This window comes from Urocitellus parryii, chromosome 13, assembly GCF_045843805.1.
Source record: "Urocitellus parryii isolate mUroPar1 chromosome 13, mUroPar1.hap1, whole genome shotgun sequence".
NCBI lineage: Eukaryota > Metazoa > Chordata > Mammalia > Rodentia > Sciuridae > Urocitellus > Urocitellus parryii.
Window position 1 is genome coordinate 35,915,986 of NC_135543.1, and position 18,116 is coordinate 35,934,101.

General features: G+C 36.4%; 1 protein-coding gene across 2 annotated transcripts in view; it reads left to right on the forward strand.

Moving 5' to 3' along the window:
* Positions 1-17,275, forward strand: part of Rprd1a (regulation of nuclear pre-mRNA domain containing 1A) — a 61,347-nt gene extending 44,072 nt beyond the window's left edge. The window contains exon 8 of one of the 2 annotated variants that reach the window (XR_013342366.1): positions 13,851-13,933. Coding sequence is in view for 1 of the 2 variants with exons in the window: in XM_077792278.1 (XP_077648404.1) it covers positions 13,851-14,000 (150 nt within the window). In the remaining variant the exon portion in view is untranslated. Of the gene's footprint in view, positions 1-13,850 lie in introns of both variants that reach the window. The other variant, XM_077792278.1, reaches the window with a different exon arrangement.
* The last annotated feature ends 841 nt before the right edge of the window (positions 17,276-18,116 follow it).

Below are 18,116 nucleotides of genomic sequence, written 5' to 3' on the forward strand. Positions count from 1 at the left end.
CCTGCTTGTCTGCTGATTGTGGAATCTACCTCTTTTCAAAATTAGGTATAGTATTTGCTGTTAATCAATTTTGTGGTAGTTGTGATTTCTTGGAAGTAGTTGTTTAATATGTCCAGTTGGTAAAGTGTTTTCTATTCTTCTCCTCCAGTGTTTAAGAATGTAATTGATTAGGGCAGCAGGTCTGGATTCAATTAAAGTATGGTGTTCACCTTAACTTCCTTTTCTGATTCAGATGTTCATTGTCTTTTGTAAACAAAAGCAGATATTCTTGACTTTTTAAGATATTAGACTGAGTAGCAGCTTTTTTTCTCCTACAACAAATAGAAAATAAAATGTAAGAATATAACAAACATAAGACCTAGGATATTCTTTATTGTATTAAGTAAATAGTAAAGATGTATATAAATATATCTTGTGCATTATGTTACATATCTATTGTATAAAATGTAAAGATAGGTGTAATGAAGAGAAATAAAATTAAAAGAGAGTCAGATGAAATGGAGGGATAGGAGTGGTGAAATATAAAGAATTTAATAGAGTTAAAGGGCTGTGGTGCTCAAAAGGTAGCCACTAGCCACAATCTATTTAAGTTAGTTAATATTAAATATGGGGCTGGGTTGTAGCTCAGTGATAGAGCGCTTGCCTAGCACACGAGAGGCACTGGGTCTAATTCTCAACACCACATATAAATAAAATAAAGGTCCATCAATAACTAAAAAATTTTTTAAAAAAATATTAAATGTGATATAAAATTCAGTTTCTCAGTAGAAGCAGCCACATTTCAGGTGATACTCAATAGCTACTTACGGCTTTTGACTACTAGTTTGGGTAGTGCCGATACAGAAGAATATTTCCATTGTTATAAATTCTATTCAAGTCATTGATGAAGATCGTCATCCTTATTTAATATAAGTATAGATAAAGAATAAGATATATAGGAAATGATATTAAGTTTGCAGTATATGAAATGTATAATGTCTCTGCTATAAGAAAGAGAAGGAATGCTATGGGCACCCCAGAGGAGGCAGTATCTCCTAGAAGATGGAACACTGATAGGATTGAATTGAAGGAAGAATTCACATCTTTGCATGTACTGTTGTAAAGATGAGAGCATTCATAAAGATTCTTCATGCCACAAGTGAGGTACCTGGAACCAGGAGGTCAGAAGATCGGAGTCACTGAGGACACTGTAGTGTAAATATTCAGAAGAGTTAACCTCGTGCAATCCTTTTCTAGTCAACTAGCAGTGGTGAGGAAACTGTATTGGACCTTGAACAGAAGGAATAGTGTTCCCTCCAGGTTGTTAAGGGCCAAGAACAGTGGGAGTCATTTGTATATGGAAAACTAGTTGTTGGGGTAGACCATGTAGTCTTGTAGACAAACTAACCAAGCAGTTTTGGAAACATAAAAGAGCAAACTTAAGGGAAAAAACTCTTGAGAAATGCTGATGAAATTTGAACTTAATATAGTAAGGTGATTCTCTACCTGGGTAAATACTGCTGTCTCAAAAATGTATATAAATAAATTCTATAAATTTCAATACATCAAAATCAGTGAAATACTGTGAGAGCTAATTTTTTTCCTCCCCCGAGATTTTTATTTTTTTTTTTAGTTATAGACGGTCATAATACCTTTATTCATTTATTTATTGCATTGAGGATCATACCCAGTGTCTCACATGTGCTAGGAGAGTGCTCTACCACTGAGCCACAACCTCTACTCCCCAGAGAGTTCTTTTAATTACAGAATTCCTTACTATAGTTATTGATGTTATAAGTCCCAAGTATTGAAGGTATAAAATTAGGAATATCATAGGTAAGTTGTAAAATATAGACAATGCAGTTTTAAAATAATGTGCCCTTTGAGCTAAATAATAATAAGATGTAGTAGTTAGAAGAAACTGAGAATCAAAAGGCTTTGTTTTTAATGGATTGAACTGGAGATTTTGATGCTGATTTTAATTGTTATCTTGTTGTAATCTTTAAATCTGTCAAAAGATGTGTGACAATTGTCATCTCATTTTTTATGAGGTGTTAAAGATCCCATGAAATTTAAATCTATGAAATTCTCTTTGCATCTAGATAACTGAATTTTTGATGATGAGTCCCAATTCTTATTTTCCTTTAGAATGTCAGAGTCAATTAGCTGAAATCCAGTGATCATCTGAGTGGACCAAATATTTGTCACTCAGCATGTTTGATTTCTGTTCTTGTTTCTCAACACAAGTATCAGCACTCACATTAATCTGTAGACTCAGCTGTATAAAATTGAAGTGCTGCCTATGGATTCATCTTGGGTTAATTTTGACATGTTTGCTAGTGAAAACTTGAATTTGATATCACTAAAGCCATTTAGGATTATTGGCATATACTGTAGTAAAGTGAACTTTGAAAGTTAGAGATGCATTGGAGGTAATTCAGAACTGCTGAAAATATTACAATACTTTTGTAAATGATGAAAATTGTTAAAAGAGTTCCCTTTAATAGTAAATACAGGGTGAGGCAAGGGAACAAAAACTGAAAATAGAAAGATGAAGCAAGGACAAGAGGAAAACTGGGAAGAGGAAAGAATATGGATATGACTATATGTGCTTTCTTCATGCCTGGTATTGTGTCCCCTGTCCAGCAGCTGGTCTCACATATGCCAGCTGATCACTTAGAATTTGACATCTCCAGGAAGGAGTGCAGCATCAAGGTGTCTAGTACTAGGGAACTAGACTGCTATATTTACTTTGGTCTGTACTCCAATGTTGTTGCCTTTTTCTGACTAATCATTGCCTTTTCCCTTCATTTGAGCATGTGTACTCATACTGACAAATGAAAACCACTGCTTTTCCTCAGGAATTGCAGTTGCACTTGAAGCTTCCAGTAGCTTATTAGAATTAAGATTCACACAGTTCCTATAATGTTCCATAAACGAGACCCTCTGTACACTATGTGGGTGAAAAATCACCAGTGTCTGTATACCTAGTCTGAAACTCTGCTGTTGCACTTAAATGCTACTGTAGGGGAGATAATTCTTTACAATTTAATCTTAATAATACTCAAAATTAACTGTGTGCCAAGGCACTGATCTAAGTGCTTTTCCTATTTTTATTGATATTGCAATAAAATAGGAAAGGAGGTAGGATTTATGAATTATTTATGATGAGAACACTGAGGCACAAAATTGTTAGTATTTTTCAAATTTCCCTTGAATATACTAAGTTCCTTATAATATTTTGATGTATTTCCTTTAGTCTTATGAAAACAAAAACCATGTTGGGGATGTGGCTCCATGGTAGAGGAGCTTTCCTAGCATGCACAAGACCCTAGGTTTGATTACTGAAATAAATAAAGTAATAAATCATTATAAATAACATTTTTAAAAAAGCATCAGTTGTAGCCATCTTCTATGCACAAATTTGTATCTTATTTGGATATCTATCTTGGCTGGTCTTTTGATATTATTGCTTACATCAAATTTGTTAATTGAAATATGAACATCTTTTTTTAAAAATTTATTTTTTAGTTTTCGGTGGACACAACATCTTTATTTTATTTTTACGTGGTGCTGAGGATCGAACCCAGTGCCCCACGCACGCCAGGTGAGCACGCTACCATTTGAGCCACATCCCCAGCCCTTATATGTGCAAGGCAGGCACTCTACCACTGAGCTACAGCCCCAGATCCAAATGTGAATATCTTAAGCAGTTCTATCAAAAATTTAAGGAGAGCCTTTTGTCATTCAGACTAACATTTCTTCGAATTCTTGTCAGGCTTAACTGCCTAAAATAGAGGATTTTTTTTAAAATTTAAATAATTACTGGGGAAACATCAGAAAGGCAGATTATAGAATAAGAGAACATGGAAGTGAGTTGTCAGCAGCTTTGGAAAGTGCACGTGGGCACAAATTTTCTTACATTTTGAGTTGATTACGGTTGCCTCTGAAACTCATCCATGACTGACTGACTACCTACAATTAAGATGCATTATTATCGTTATAATTATTAGTCTAGCAGTACTAGGGATTGAACCTTGGGTCTTAGTCTGTCTACCACTGAGCAATATCCCCAGCCTTTTTATTTGAGATAGGGTCTTGCTAAGTTGCTGAGACTGGGATTCTTCTGCCTCAGCCTCCTGAGTTTCTGGGGTTAAAAGCGTGTGTCACTACAACTAGCACTAAGGTGTATTTATTGGTTAATGTTCTTGGTAGGTCCAAACATTGGCCCTTAACCATTGTAAATTCAACGAGAATCACTGCCAAACACTGTATTTTCTCAACATCTCTGTTCCCTGCCTGAATATTTTCGTTATAAATTCCTACATTTAGATTCTCCCAAGTTAACTGTCAGTATAGGACCCTGCTTAGCATCTCTTCATCAGAGAAAGCTCTGGTGATATGTAGGTGTTAGCATTGTGATGCAGCTAGTATAGTGTTAACTTACACTAATAAACTAAATATTTAGAATGTGGAGAGTTCTCTTGCTTTGGAAGCAGATTAAATCACAACCATATGTCATTATTCAACCTGGATTCTACATTAACAAAATAAGTTAACTTGCCACAGTTAATACTGAGCCAGGGCCAGGGTGGCCAAGGAAATGCAAATAAAATACCTTGGGAGAAAGTTGAGAGATCTAGGAAGATCAGAGTTGGGGCCAGTTAAATTTTATGTGAATATCTGTCTTCAGATACTTCAAAAGCTATCTGAAAAGAGGAATTGAATGTACTGGTTTCAGTGGATTTGTTACAAGTGACAAGGCTGTTCTGCCAGTTGACACCAATGTGAAAGGACTATTTAATAAAGTAGTGAATTTCCATCTTTAGTATCTACATCTACAGCAAACCTTAAACAGCTCCACTCCTAGCCAGATTATCAAAAGCCTGACACCATAGACTTGGTTCACCTCCCTGTTACCCGATAGTACATGTTTGAGTTTCGATAAAAGCTAACAAGACATACTAAAAGGCAAAAAACAGTCTGAAGGGACAAAATGAGCATGAGAACCAGATCTGTGTGGCAAAATTTTGGAATTCTGAGGTCATGAATTTAAAATAATTGATTTAATGTTAAAGGTTCTGATGGGAAAAGCAGACATGAACAGATAGTTATGTAAGTAGAAAAGTGGAAATGCTCAGAAAAAATAAAAGGCAAATACTGGAAACAAATCACTAACATATGAAAAGGGCCTGTGACAGTGGACTGGACTCTGTTAAGGGAAAACAGTTGATAAGCTGAGCATAGATAAGTGGAAACTTGCCAAATTGAATTGCAAAGTGGAAAAAGAATATGAAAATACAAAGTCCACGACAGAACATGCAGGAATTGAGGGTCAGTTTAGAAAGGTGTGACAAACATGCTTAAAATGGCAGAAGGAGAGAATGGAGCAGAAGCATTTGAAGTATCAATGACTTAAGAATCTCCAGGGGCTGGGGTTGTAGCCCAGTGGTAGAGCACTTGCTTCACATGTGTGAGGCACTGGGTTCGATCCTCAGCACCACATAAGATGAATAAATAAAGTATATATATAAAAAAGAATTTCCAAAATTAATGATAGACACCAAACCACTCATCCTGGAAACTCAGAACCTATTAAGACTACATTTAGGCAAGTCACATTCAAAGTACAGAAACCTAAAACTTAAAAAAATATAAGAACCAAGGGCCAAACAACTTATATATCTAAGAGGAACAAATAAAAGAATTATAGTAGATTTCTCAGCAATCCGTGCAAGGAAGAAGAGCGTTGAAAGTGGTTTGAAGAATCCACCAACCTGAGTTCTGTATCTAATGTAATTATTCTTTGAAAGTTAGGAATAAAGTAGTTAGTTTGCTATTGCAAGTGGTGATGAAGAAGTGGTTGAATGACTAGAAGAAAAAATGAGGTCCATCCTTTCCCATTTGATGTTTAACTGTTAGCTCGGAAGATGGTGATAGTGTGCAGCAAAAACGTTTCAGTGATCTTGAGTAATGTTGCAAACCAGATTCCACTCTTGGAGCTTCACTCTCGATATTAGCATATTGAGGATCTGAGCAGGACAGTAGCAAGGATAGCCGTTTTTTATTTTTGCTCCCAAACACGAGCCCCACCTCTGAATTTTGGCCTGCCTTTAAGACCATGTGGAACACTGTTCCATGGGACGTCCAATTTGAGAAACATCAGCTTAGATGACATAACCCTGAGATCAGCGTGATTCTTTAGTAACTCTGCAGTATAGATTAAGACAGGGAGACCTAAAGGTAACAATTAAGTCAGCTTCCTCCTTTAAGTCTCAGTAATGAGGAAATGTTATATGCCACTTCGTAAAGTTGCATCTCTTGATTTTAAAGTTGCCTAGGTAATAGAGAAACAGCCAACTTTTTATGCTGCCTGTCAGCTCCTGGCTTATCCACGTCTCCACTGCCACTACTCTCAAGATCAGAAATGGTAATTGTTGCAAGGTATGGTGGTGTGCACCCCTGTAAACCTAGCAGCAGGTGAGGCTGAGACAGGAGGATCTCAAGTTCAATGCCAGTCTCAGCAACTTAGATCCTTTTTTTAAAAATAAAAAAGCCTGGGAATGTAACTCAGTGGTGAAGTGCCTCTGGAACCCATTCCCAGTAGCCACCCCTCCAAAAAGTTTTTTTGTCAGTGGGTTCATTTTTCCTGGAATGTGCACCACTGCTGATTGGGTTAGCCCTAGGCCCTCATCTTTTCCCCTGTTTGTTGTTGCTAGTATACTCATTTTTTAAAAATCTCAAGGCCCATATGCTGTTATTCATGAGACAATTACAACTCTCCTTCATTATTAATGCCAGAGATGTTATAATGACAGATTTACCCATTCCCAAAATAATTCCAGAATATGAGAAGCAGGATAGTATAAAGTAGGAGGATCCTGAAGCCAGCCTGTCTATAGTTTTGAGCCCTTTTTCTTAATATTGACTTTGGGTGAAGATACCAGTGGTTTATTGTGATTCAACTTTGGCATCTGTAACACATGGTTAGTGTAATCTACCAATGAGGATTAAATGGAGAGTGTAGAACAATGGTTGGCATTTAGAAAGCACATGGGAATGTAGTAGCTATAGTGTATTGGTTTTCAAAACTCAGTCAATAGCCATTGAGGCATTGAGTTTCTTGCAGAAAACCTGATACATTATGTTTTTTCAACATTTTTGTTAACAATCTAGAAGGTTAATGAAATCTTGCAGTGTATGAATTGTTGAGAGAATGATAGTAAGTCCTGAAATAAAGTAAAGGAAGCAGTACAGTTTTGTAGATGACATTCATTTGCACCAAATAATTTCTAATAAGAAGTAATATTTTCCCACAATCCAGGAAGAAAAGAAAAATTCCATCCAGGAAGTTCTGGGTAACATGAAAAGAAATGAGAATGTATTTGCTATATTATATTTTTAAAAATCATGAATTCCAATATTAGATGCAAAGTTTGGCCATGTTTCGTAAAGAGCAAACTATTGAGATCTTCATGTGCTTTGCACTCTGTCCCCTAGGGATGGTAACAGAATTGACTAATCTTTACAGTCTTGGAAACTCTCTTAGCCTTGTTTTGAAAAGTGGTGTGTGTGTGTGTGTGTGTGTGTGTCTGTCTGTCTGTCTGTCTGTCTGTCTTGATCAATACCCCAATTAACTTTTCCTGTCTAACCCAGCAAGGAAAATCAATCCCAAGGCAAGCAAAATGAAGCAAAAGTAAGGTTTGGTGGATTTAAAAAAATGAGAAAGCTTTTTAATAGTTATGTCAAAGGCAGTGGCTTAAGGAAGACTTGTATATTAACTTCTTTAAGAGAGGCAAAGGACATGATGAAATATATGAACAAAACCATGAAGGGGTCAACAGAACAGATAGAAGGAATCCGGATTGTGAAGATTACCATAATGTATTCTGAAGATTATGTCTGAGTGGAAGATGATTAGTTTTACCTTTAACATCAATTTGTTCTTCTTAAATCCAAGAACCCACTTATTTTAATTCTCCAAATATTTAGTTAAATCAAAAACAGAAGAATGATGAAATAAATTTTAAGTAGCCAGAACTGGAGGGATTAGGTTTAAAAGTAAGGATATCTATTGAGATTTGCAGGAGAAATTACATTGATTGGATGTTTATATAGATGCAACTTACAGAATTCTGTGGAAATAAGTGTTATGTGGAGATAAAATATAACTGTCTCCATTTTTAAGAAATACTGTTGGGCAAAAAGTGTCTGGTCCCCGGTCATGTCCTTTGCCCCAGCAATGGGAACTTAACCCCAATGCAGTCTAACACTGAACTACCTCCCTAGCTTTCCCCCTACTTTCTCCTCTTGAGACCATGTTTTGCTAGGTTGCTGAGTCTGGCCTTGAATTTGCAATCCTCCTGTCTCAGCTTCCTAAGTACCTGGGATTACATGTGTGTGCCACCCTTGGGATGGAAAATCTTTAATGATCATGATAGGATGTCAACTGTTTGCTGAAAAAAAAGTTCTAGGAGATATATATATATAATTTTTTTTACACTGGGTATTGCCCAGCTTAATCATGTTGTTATAGTTGGATAGGGTGGATTTTACAAATAAAAAGTGAGAGAAAGAGAAGAGAGGAAAAGACTCTGACCTTTACCTAACTTGTTTTTCACAGTTTCCTGAAATCTCAGTGAAATACACATAGCTAGCTCACTGGAATCAGGATTCAGCTTTCTGATTTTGTGCATTTCTCTTTGTGCTGCAACAAATGATCTGCAGTAGTGGGTTTAAAATACAGTAAGCATGTAGCTTGGAATTAGTCACAGCCTTTAATTGGGTCCTAAAGATCCCCATGTGGATGCAATTAAAATTCTCCATGTCTTTTAAAACAATTATATGTGAAAGAGAAGAGCAAAATTATTAGCATCTTTAAGAAAATGGCAGCATAGCTGGGTATACACCTGTTGATGCCATCCCAGAATTATATAGCACCACAATTATATAGCACCTTATAATTTTAAAACTTTCATATTAATTTATTTAAGTCTCAACTCTGTAAAATATACCTCTATTTGTATAAAGAAAGCATCTAAGGGCTGGGATTGTGGCTCAGTGGCAGAGCACTTGCCTCGTGAGTATGAGGCACTGGGTTAGATCCTCAGTACCACATGAAAATAAATAAATAAAATAAAGGTATTATGTCCATCTACAACTAAAGGGGGAAAAAAGTGCATGTAAGATGATTATAGGTAGTCCTTGCCCAAGTTTCTTTGGTAGTACACTAAGGAGGCAGTACTTCATTCAGATCTCCTGACTTGATGGAGTATTGATGTGGGTGGAGGGGCTGTTAACCCTCAGTTCTTTCCTGGATGCTGAAGGAAACAGATTTATATAAAGTACATTTCCCTCTAATGGATATGAAATGAAACTAGAAAATGGTAGCAGTTAAGTTCAGAAATAACTTGGGCTAAAAAACAACAGAAACAAAAACAGTAATAGCACATCATAGTTTGAGGCTAGGGTGGAAAAAGTTTCTGTGGCAGTGTTTAGTCTTCATGTAGGTCTTAGAAAATATGTAAGGTTTGTGTACTTGGTATATACTAAGTATTAGCTGTAGAGAAGTTTTTCTAATGGTTCAGATTGCAAGCTACCTCTGACTCACTTGCAGTGCCAGCAAGGCAGATCAACACCTTCTAATTTACTAGTGTTGAAGTATGATGTCAATATAAATAAGGCTTCTGCCTTTGAGAAGATAAGGACAGCAGACAAACATTTGGCAATGCAGAGGTAGTTTTATTTGGGAGCCTGAAGTGAAGGTGGCAGAGACAGAGGAAGAACTTTTAGACAAAGTGGAAAAGTATACCAGAATTATAATATGTGAGTAAAAAATTGAAGAATGAAGAGACTTGGGTTTTTACCAATGGAGGTGAGCCTTGGTGTGAAACTGAAAACACTGACTTGAGGATTGTGACAGACTACATGCTTTAGGGTAGTAGTGATGACATGGGCAAGTATAGGGTGAATTGGTAAATGAAGGATAGATGTAGGCCTTGTTGACTGAGGAAGATTGCAGGGAGAAGTGGAGTGACTTGTTAGCAGTCAGAGTTGAGAAGAATGGGGGTTTGGCAGTGTTTCCCATGCTGTAGTGTTGCCTTAGAACATTTAACGCCAATGTTTAATACGTGGGTCAAAACCAAGATGGACAAACTGTGATTGCATAGATGTTAAAAAAGAAAAAAAATGTTTTTGAAAAGTGAGTTGACTTAGATACAAAATCTTAAATAAGAGTGTAGGTGACTTATACAGACATTATCAAGGATGGCCCTTAACCCAATTTAAGTTTGGAAAATAGTGATTAAAAGTTGGGAAAAGTAAACTTGGTACAGTGACACATGCCTATAATCTTAGCAAATTGTAGACTGAGACAGGAGGATCGAAAGTTCAAGGACACCCTCAGCAACTTAGAAACTGTCTCAAAACAAAAGGGCTAGGGATGTAGCTCAGTGGTAGAGCAGTTGCCTAACAAACACGAGGCCCTTGGTTCAGTCCCCAATACTGAAAAAAAAAGAAAAAGTTGGGAAAAGTAGTATGACAAAGACTTCTGGGGTTCTAAAACGTCTGTATCATGTTCTAGATGTCAGCTGCACTGGGACACACACACACACACACACACACACGTTGAAGTATATACTTAATAATACATACTTCATGGTACCAGGTATTGAAGTAGGGATGCTTAACCACTGAGCCACATCTCCAGCACACACCCTCACCCCCCTTTTATTTTTATTTTATTTATTTATTTATTTTTGTAGAAGATGGACAGAATGCCTTTATTTATTTTAATGTGGTGCTAAGGATCAAACCCATTGCCTCACACATGCTAGGCAAGCGCTCTGCCACTGAGCCACAGCCTCAGCCCACCCCCCTTTTATTTTGGGACAGGGTCTCACTGAATTGCTTGGGGCCTCACTAAGTTGCTGAGGCTGGCCTTGAACTTGGGATCCTCCTGCTTCCGCCTCTTGAGTCAGTGGAATTCTAGCCATGTGCCACTGTGCCTGGCCTTAGTTTTATTTATTTATTTTGACATTGTGTTTATATCTGAAATAATATTTATGTCCCCTCCCCTTGAAATGTTAGTTTTATGAAGACAGGAGACTTCACCTGTTTTGTTCAACAGTGTATCTTCACTGCTTAAAAATGCACCTGTTACTTGTCAGACTGCCATGACAACACCTTGCGTTCTAAAACAACACCTGCATGGTTTTGTGATGGTTCTGGTCTAAGAGGAGTATTGTAAAGTGTACATCAGAACCAAAGTAATACATATATATTATTGTAAGAATCATTGCCAGAGAAACGAGGCTGAACTCTCTGAATCTTTTTTTAGACCACCACTGAATCAGTTTAAAACTTTCAGGACTATTGCCTGATTAATACAGTCAGGTAATTGTTAGGTTTCATCTGAGGGACTGGGGCTGTAGCTCAGTGGTTGAATGCTCGCCCAGCATGTGTGAAGCCTTGGGATCAATCCTCAACAACACACAAATAAATAAAGGTATTATGTCCATCTACAACTAAAAATATAAAACATTTTTTTTAAAGTTTCATTTGTCCTTCAAGCTAATATCGAAAAGTTTACTGCAGGTATTTAAATCTTGCTTGTTAGAGTGATAAAAAGCTTTTGACTACAACTTTTGTTCATATTTTGTTGATTATTTCATACGCTTATGAAGGATAATTTCTCGTGGGATTATTGAAAGGATGCTGATACGTGTTCAGATTTTAATGCTAGGTATATAATGGACTTGGAATAAATGGAAGCTTTTGTTTATTTTTACTAATTTTTCTGTAGTGTAGCCATTTGACTGAAGACTTTTAATTGCCACATATCATTTGAATCAAATAATTAAAATATATATGTTTTCTTTTGAGACAGGGTCTTGCTGTGTTGCCCAGGTTGGTCTTGGATCCTGGCCCCAAGGGATCTTCTTACCTCAGCTTCCCAAATAGCTGGAACTACTGGGCACATGCCACTGTACTTGACTTTTTAAGATAGACTTTGAAGAGTAGCCTACCTGGATGCTTTTATATTTGAAGTCATATATAATATATATAGGCTCACTAATGTGATTCAGAGAGATGGCTACACTGTAGCAGCTTGCCGTGAGCAAAAAATGTACCAGACGTGTAGGTATGTAACAGGAGGTTCTGTTGAGAAGTATGCCACCAGAACTGACCCTGGTGCTTATCTTTTGTATGTCACTCTGAGCTACCATACTGATACCTACCTGGTATTCCAGGGTATATCACTGGTTAGGGGGAGAAAGCAAGAGGAAAACAAATCATACCTTGAGAGTATAGATTGATGTTAAATTAACTTTTACTGCATCTTGACCTTCAGGATAAATTGGAAATGTAGGGACATGTGGACGTAACTGGACCAATAGACTTCTGCTTCCTTGGTCTGTTCTGTTTGTAGGCTTTCCTGTACTTACCTATTTTTTAAATTTAATTTTTTAAAATTTGTTATACATGACAATAGAATGCATTTATGCACTTTCATATATCATACATAGATGGGATATAATTACTCATTTTTCTGAGCGTACATGTTGCAGAATCATATTGGTAATGTAGTCACATATACATAGTAATAATGTCTATTTCATTCTACTATCTTTCCTATTCCATCCCTTCTTTCCCCTCTCATCACTTCCCTCTACCTAATCTTAGGTAACACTATTCTTCCCTAGTGCCCCCCACCTTATTGTGCATCCACATATTAAGAAAACATTCGACCTTTGGTTTTGTGGGATTGGCTTATTTTGTTTAGCATGATATTCTCCAACCATTTACTGGAAAATGACATAATTTTGCTCTTCTTTAAAGCGGAGTAATATTCCATTGAGTATATATACCACATTTTCTTGATTCATTCATCTATTGAGGGACACCTAGGTTGGCTCCATAGTCTAGCTTGGTGAATTTAGCTGCTATAAACATTGATGTGGCTGTGTCACTGTATTATGCTGATTTTAATTTCTTTGAGTATAAATCAAGGAGGGGATAGGTGGGCTGCTGCTGAACCAGAAGTCTCCTTACCTATTTTTGGGCCTTTAGTTTCCATTCTGGTGAAGCCAGAATACCTTCTCAAGTTAACGTTTATAAATGCATAAAATAAAATTCATAGCATTATGAGGGAAACAAGTTATTGAATTAAAGCTATCACACTTATAAAATTTGTCCAATAATATATGCTTTCTTATTAATAACATTCAGTGGTAGATGTAAACAGTAATTCAAGATAGCTGTAGCTGTAATGTAATATGAAGCAACTGGTTTCTGTTAGAGACAAAGTCACTGGTATGATAATAACTACTGTAGTTTGTTGCCAATGTTCACAATTGAAAACAGTGCTAAATTTCAGCTTGTGTTTGTGAAAATGAACATGTATTTTTTCATTTTTATTTGTTTTTTTTTTGGTACCAGGGATTGAACCCAGGGGTGCTTAACCACTGAGCCACATCCCCAGCCCTATTTTTATTTTTTTTTTAGAAACAGGGTCTCATTGAGTTGCTTAGTACCTCGCTTTTGCTGAGGCAGGCTTTGAACTTGCAATCCTGCCTCAGCTTCCCGAGCTGCTGGGATTACAGGTGTGTATCACCACGCCTAGCTATAATTTTTCTTGTCCAAACTCAAGAATACCTGAGAATCTTATATGCTAATGTTAAGCATGTCAATGTTAGTTTTCTTTGTACATGTGTGAAACAGCAGTTAAAGATTGTAGTATCCCTCTGTGGATACTAAAACTCAAAGAGTAGTCTTTTTAAAATTTCGCACAGAATCAGATTTTATGCAGAGCATATGTTAGATAGCTCTTTGAGTCCCTGAATACTAACAAAAATAATTTGCTGTTACAGGAATACAAGCGCAAGTTAGCCAGAGTTTCCCTGGTGCGCAAAGAACTCAGGTCCCGGATCCAAAGCCTGCCAGACTTATCTCGATTGCCCAATGTCACTGGCAGCCACATGCACCTGCCCTTTGCGGGGGACATCTACAGTGAAGATTGACGACCAGTTTCTTTCCAGGGCCCAGGACTTTGCAAGACATGGAGACCGGTTAGGTGGATAGTCCTGTAGCGTTATTTTTGTATATTGTTGAGAGAGTGATACTAACAAAAGAAGCGACAAGTAATTTATAAAATTGTTTAAAATGTTGATTTGTTTACTATTTTATTAGTAAGTTAACATGACTTAGTTTAAACAAAGTGATGATCTCTGTGTATTAATAAGCTCACATAGTGATTATTTTCAAACAGTCTTTTTGTAAATTTTTTTGATCCAGGGCCTTGTGAGAAAGTCCATGTTTCTATTTCTTCATGTATTTTCAATTGTTTTTCATTATTTTCTTTTTTCAGTATCTAATCACTGTATACTATCTAATTCCTAAAGGGGAAGAACTAATCAGGAGTTGGTTGAGACTTTATTATGGTATAGTTAGGACTTGATTATAGAAGGGACTAAATGTTCCAACTTAATCTTCATCCTTCTCCCCAACCCAAATATCGGTTCTGTGCCTCTCCCTACTTTTGATTCCTTACTCTCTAGAAGTCAGTAATTTAACACTAAACATGGATGCCATTTGTAGGGTCAGATCGAAGTCTAGAGAACTTTTCAGATAGCATTGTAGGAGTTCCATTTCAACTGCCATCATAGACTAAAAAGATTGTGAAATAGGGACTCCTTTGATTATACTGTTTAGAATTTTTTGAATAGATTAATATGAAAATGCTATGAATTTTGAGACTCTACCAAGAGAACAACTTTGGTTCCGGAACTGATTTCTATTTGTCAAATCAGTCTCCTTTTAACATAATTGATCCCTATGATAAAAAAAGCTATCTATGGGATTAAAAGAAACATGAAATGATACTTTTATTATTCCCTCAGCTGTATAACTTAAAACACAGTAGTATTTTTAGCTCTAATAGTACAAGAACTCGATATTCATTAATGTTCAGTAAAGTAGCCTGGGACATTTTTAATGTTCCCTTCAAGTTTTTGAATGACTGTATATTTGGAAATTAAGAGTGCTACACTACAGGGTTGATCTGGTAAATTTTATATTTGTATATTTACAGATGTAAATACAAAACAAATGTACTTTTACCTTTTATTTCTAACCCTGTGTGTTAGAGCATTTGCATGCTCTCCAGCTTTCTTTTTAAATCATATTGTTAAGCTGTGGATTTGTATTCAATGATGACTTAGGATAAACATTTTTCTCATCCATTGCTTTACATTAGACATTTCTCATTGTAGGCAAATTCAAAGTAGATAGTCAATAAAACATCTTTTAAATCCCACAAGCCAATTATGTCTCACTATTCTAAATGGCTTCACTTTGTTTCTCAGTATTAGAGATTATAGTTAAAATTAGTTCACATGTGAAAGAGAAGGCAAAATTTAGTTTTGATAGACTGTAGTTCTGGAAACAGTGATTTTTTACAATTTGACCTATTTCTAAAACAGATGCATATAAAATAGTCCCATCCATAAATGTCTTACATTCCAAAGTGTTTTAGACAACTTTGGTAGTTAGGACACATTTTCTCACAGAAACAGTAGTAGTTAGGTTCCCTTGCACATTACTATTGAAAGCTCACCTGGGAACCTAATCCACTTAACCATGAATGTACTTAACTTGTAATATGGTTGATAAATTACTAATCATAGGTCCTGACCAGCATTTGTAATAACATCACTCTAAGCAAGGAAATGGTGTGCGGCAGCCAGAACCGCACATTGGGGTATCTGCCTGTGCTATGTACCTCTGTCCCTAGGTATAGGAAATAGAAGGAAAGAGCAAAGGGGGAGAGGTAACAAATGCACAATTACAAAACCTGGTTATACCTGCTGTGAAAGTATACCAAGTAAGTTAGATTTTTTGTTGTTGTTAATGTGAAAGCAAGAACTTGTATGTTAACTTATTTTCAATATCTTGACCTTATTTATGATCTGCTAAAGTGGTGATTTATCCATTCAGAATATATATTTTTTCCATTTAAAACTAATTTATAAACTGTGTACTCCTGGAAAGATTTGAAATCTTTTAGAAGTTTGTTGGAATATTTTCACCATTTAAGACAGACTTCTAACTTAGATACTGATTTTGATGCCAGTATCTGCTCTAAATATTTATGATAAAAATGCATTATTTTTTTAAAGAGCTTGATGAGATTTGTGATAAGTGATAGTACTCAAGAACCTGAATCCCACCCCTTGACCAGTCCTCCACAAACCTCAGTTGTTGGTTAGTCCACTAACTGAACACATACAATAGTCTGCTTTAGTCATGTTTTCCGCCTTATGATAGTTAACATGGTAAGCCTTAGCAGTGAATAGTCTTCCTTCCTAAAAAGAAGGCTAAATTTTTTCAAGAAATGGGGTTAGGTGGGATACTGTAATACCAAATTCTAAATCATGAGCATTTTCTTCACTGTGTACCTGAGGCAAATCATGCATCTGAGTGCAGTTTGGCCTGACACCTCAAGAGAAAAGCATGTCACCATACTTGCAGTAGGGGTACTATGGTTTGAATGGATACCATCACTCTTTTCTCCACAAACAGTGCAGAGAGTTGCTGGAGTGGCAGTCTGAACAGATTCCCTGGCACTCCCTCTGCTCCTTCCATCACTACAGTAAGTAAAAGTCCATAGGGGAGAACCTGGAGTCTGAGAAAGTCAGTTGTGCTCAACAGCCACCCTCCCTTAAGGAAAACCATTCCAAATGCAACTTTTTTGGTACCTCTTTCACATGCACTCCGAATCAGGGTTTTTCTATAAGAAATCCTTCAGAATCAGCAAAAGCTGGGGTGACCCAGTCATCTTGATTTGCAAAATTAAAAGAACAAACTTAGGTTGTCAGTTGTCACTGTAGATGAGCAACTCATCTTTTGCAGTATAGTTACTGAACTGGTTCTGAGAACTCTTTAGAGAGAAAGAAAAAAAAAAAAACCTCAAAAGTACAAATTAACTTATTTTAGGGAAAGATAGAAGGTCCTTTCTGAATTTTCCATTCTAAAAATTTACATAATATGAAATAACATAAAGTTACTAAACTGCTTTGTATTCTATTAAGAAATAGCTCCTAAAGATGTAGTCTTGTTTCATAGCTGTTGCACTATATCAAAGCTTTTTAAAGTGTAAACCCAGTTCTTCTCTGTATAGAAAGGGAACATTGTGTTACTTGATGAGTTTATTTATACAGAGCATTTGTTGCCAACTATAATTCCAGCCATCCACATGAGTCTGTTCTGAGGTGGCAGTAGCACATGGGAAGATAACTCTCCCTGTTTGTTTACCCCTTTTCTTTGGCTGTATCTGATTACAGTATAAGATGTTCTTAATAAAGTTTTATGTTCTTTTCAAAGGTTTATTTTGTAGGTTGTTTTTGTGAATCTGAATTATTGGATGTGGGGGTGGAGGGAAATAATGGACTAGGAGGGAAGCAAAGTCCTGGAAGTGTTCAGTGATATAATGGCAAAGAAATGCTGAGGAGATTGCTGGATTTGGCCAGTGGTCCTAAACTTGAGGAACCATCAGAATCACCTGGAGCATTAAAACTGTTGAAGGCTGGGAGCTATACACAGCTTTGATTCAGTAAGTTGGAGTGAGACCTAATAGTTCACTTTTCTAACAACTTCTAACAACTTCATGCTGATGCTGCTGGGTTTAGGGACCACATGTGAATAACTGCTGCTCTGAACCAACTTTGAAATCTGCAACTTGCTTCATGATTTAAAATATTTAAATAATTCCAGGTAATAAAATATGGGTTTACAGTTCACAGTAGCAGGTTCCTTTGGGGCAGAGAACAGGACCTTTTGTGACCTGATGCTTACTAGTGCTTATTACATGCTTTCAAGTAAACAGATTGACTTGGTACCTTTAATTGCCTAGCGCACATGCTCTCGTCACATCTTGAATTCAAAGCAAATTTGGAGAATACTAAAAACCTATGGGACTCTCTAGAGCAGTGTTTGCCAAACTTCTTTTATTAAACTTTGGGGAATTTGCAAAAGGAAGATATATCTATAGAGTCAAAACTTTCTGATTCTTCTAACTTAGAAAGTTTGGAGATATAGTCCTCTGGATAATATCCCTGGTAATCCTTTCCGAGATGACA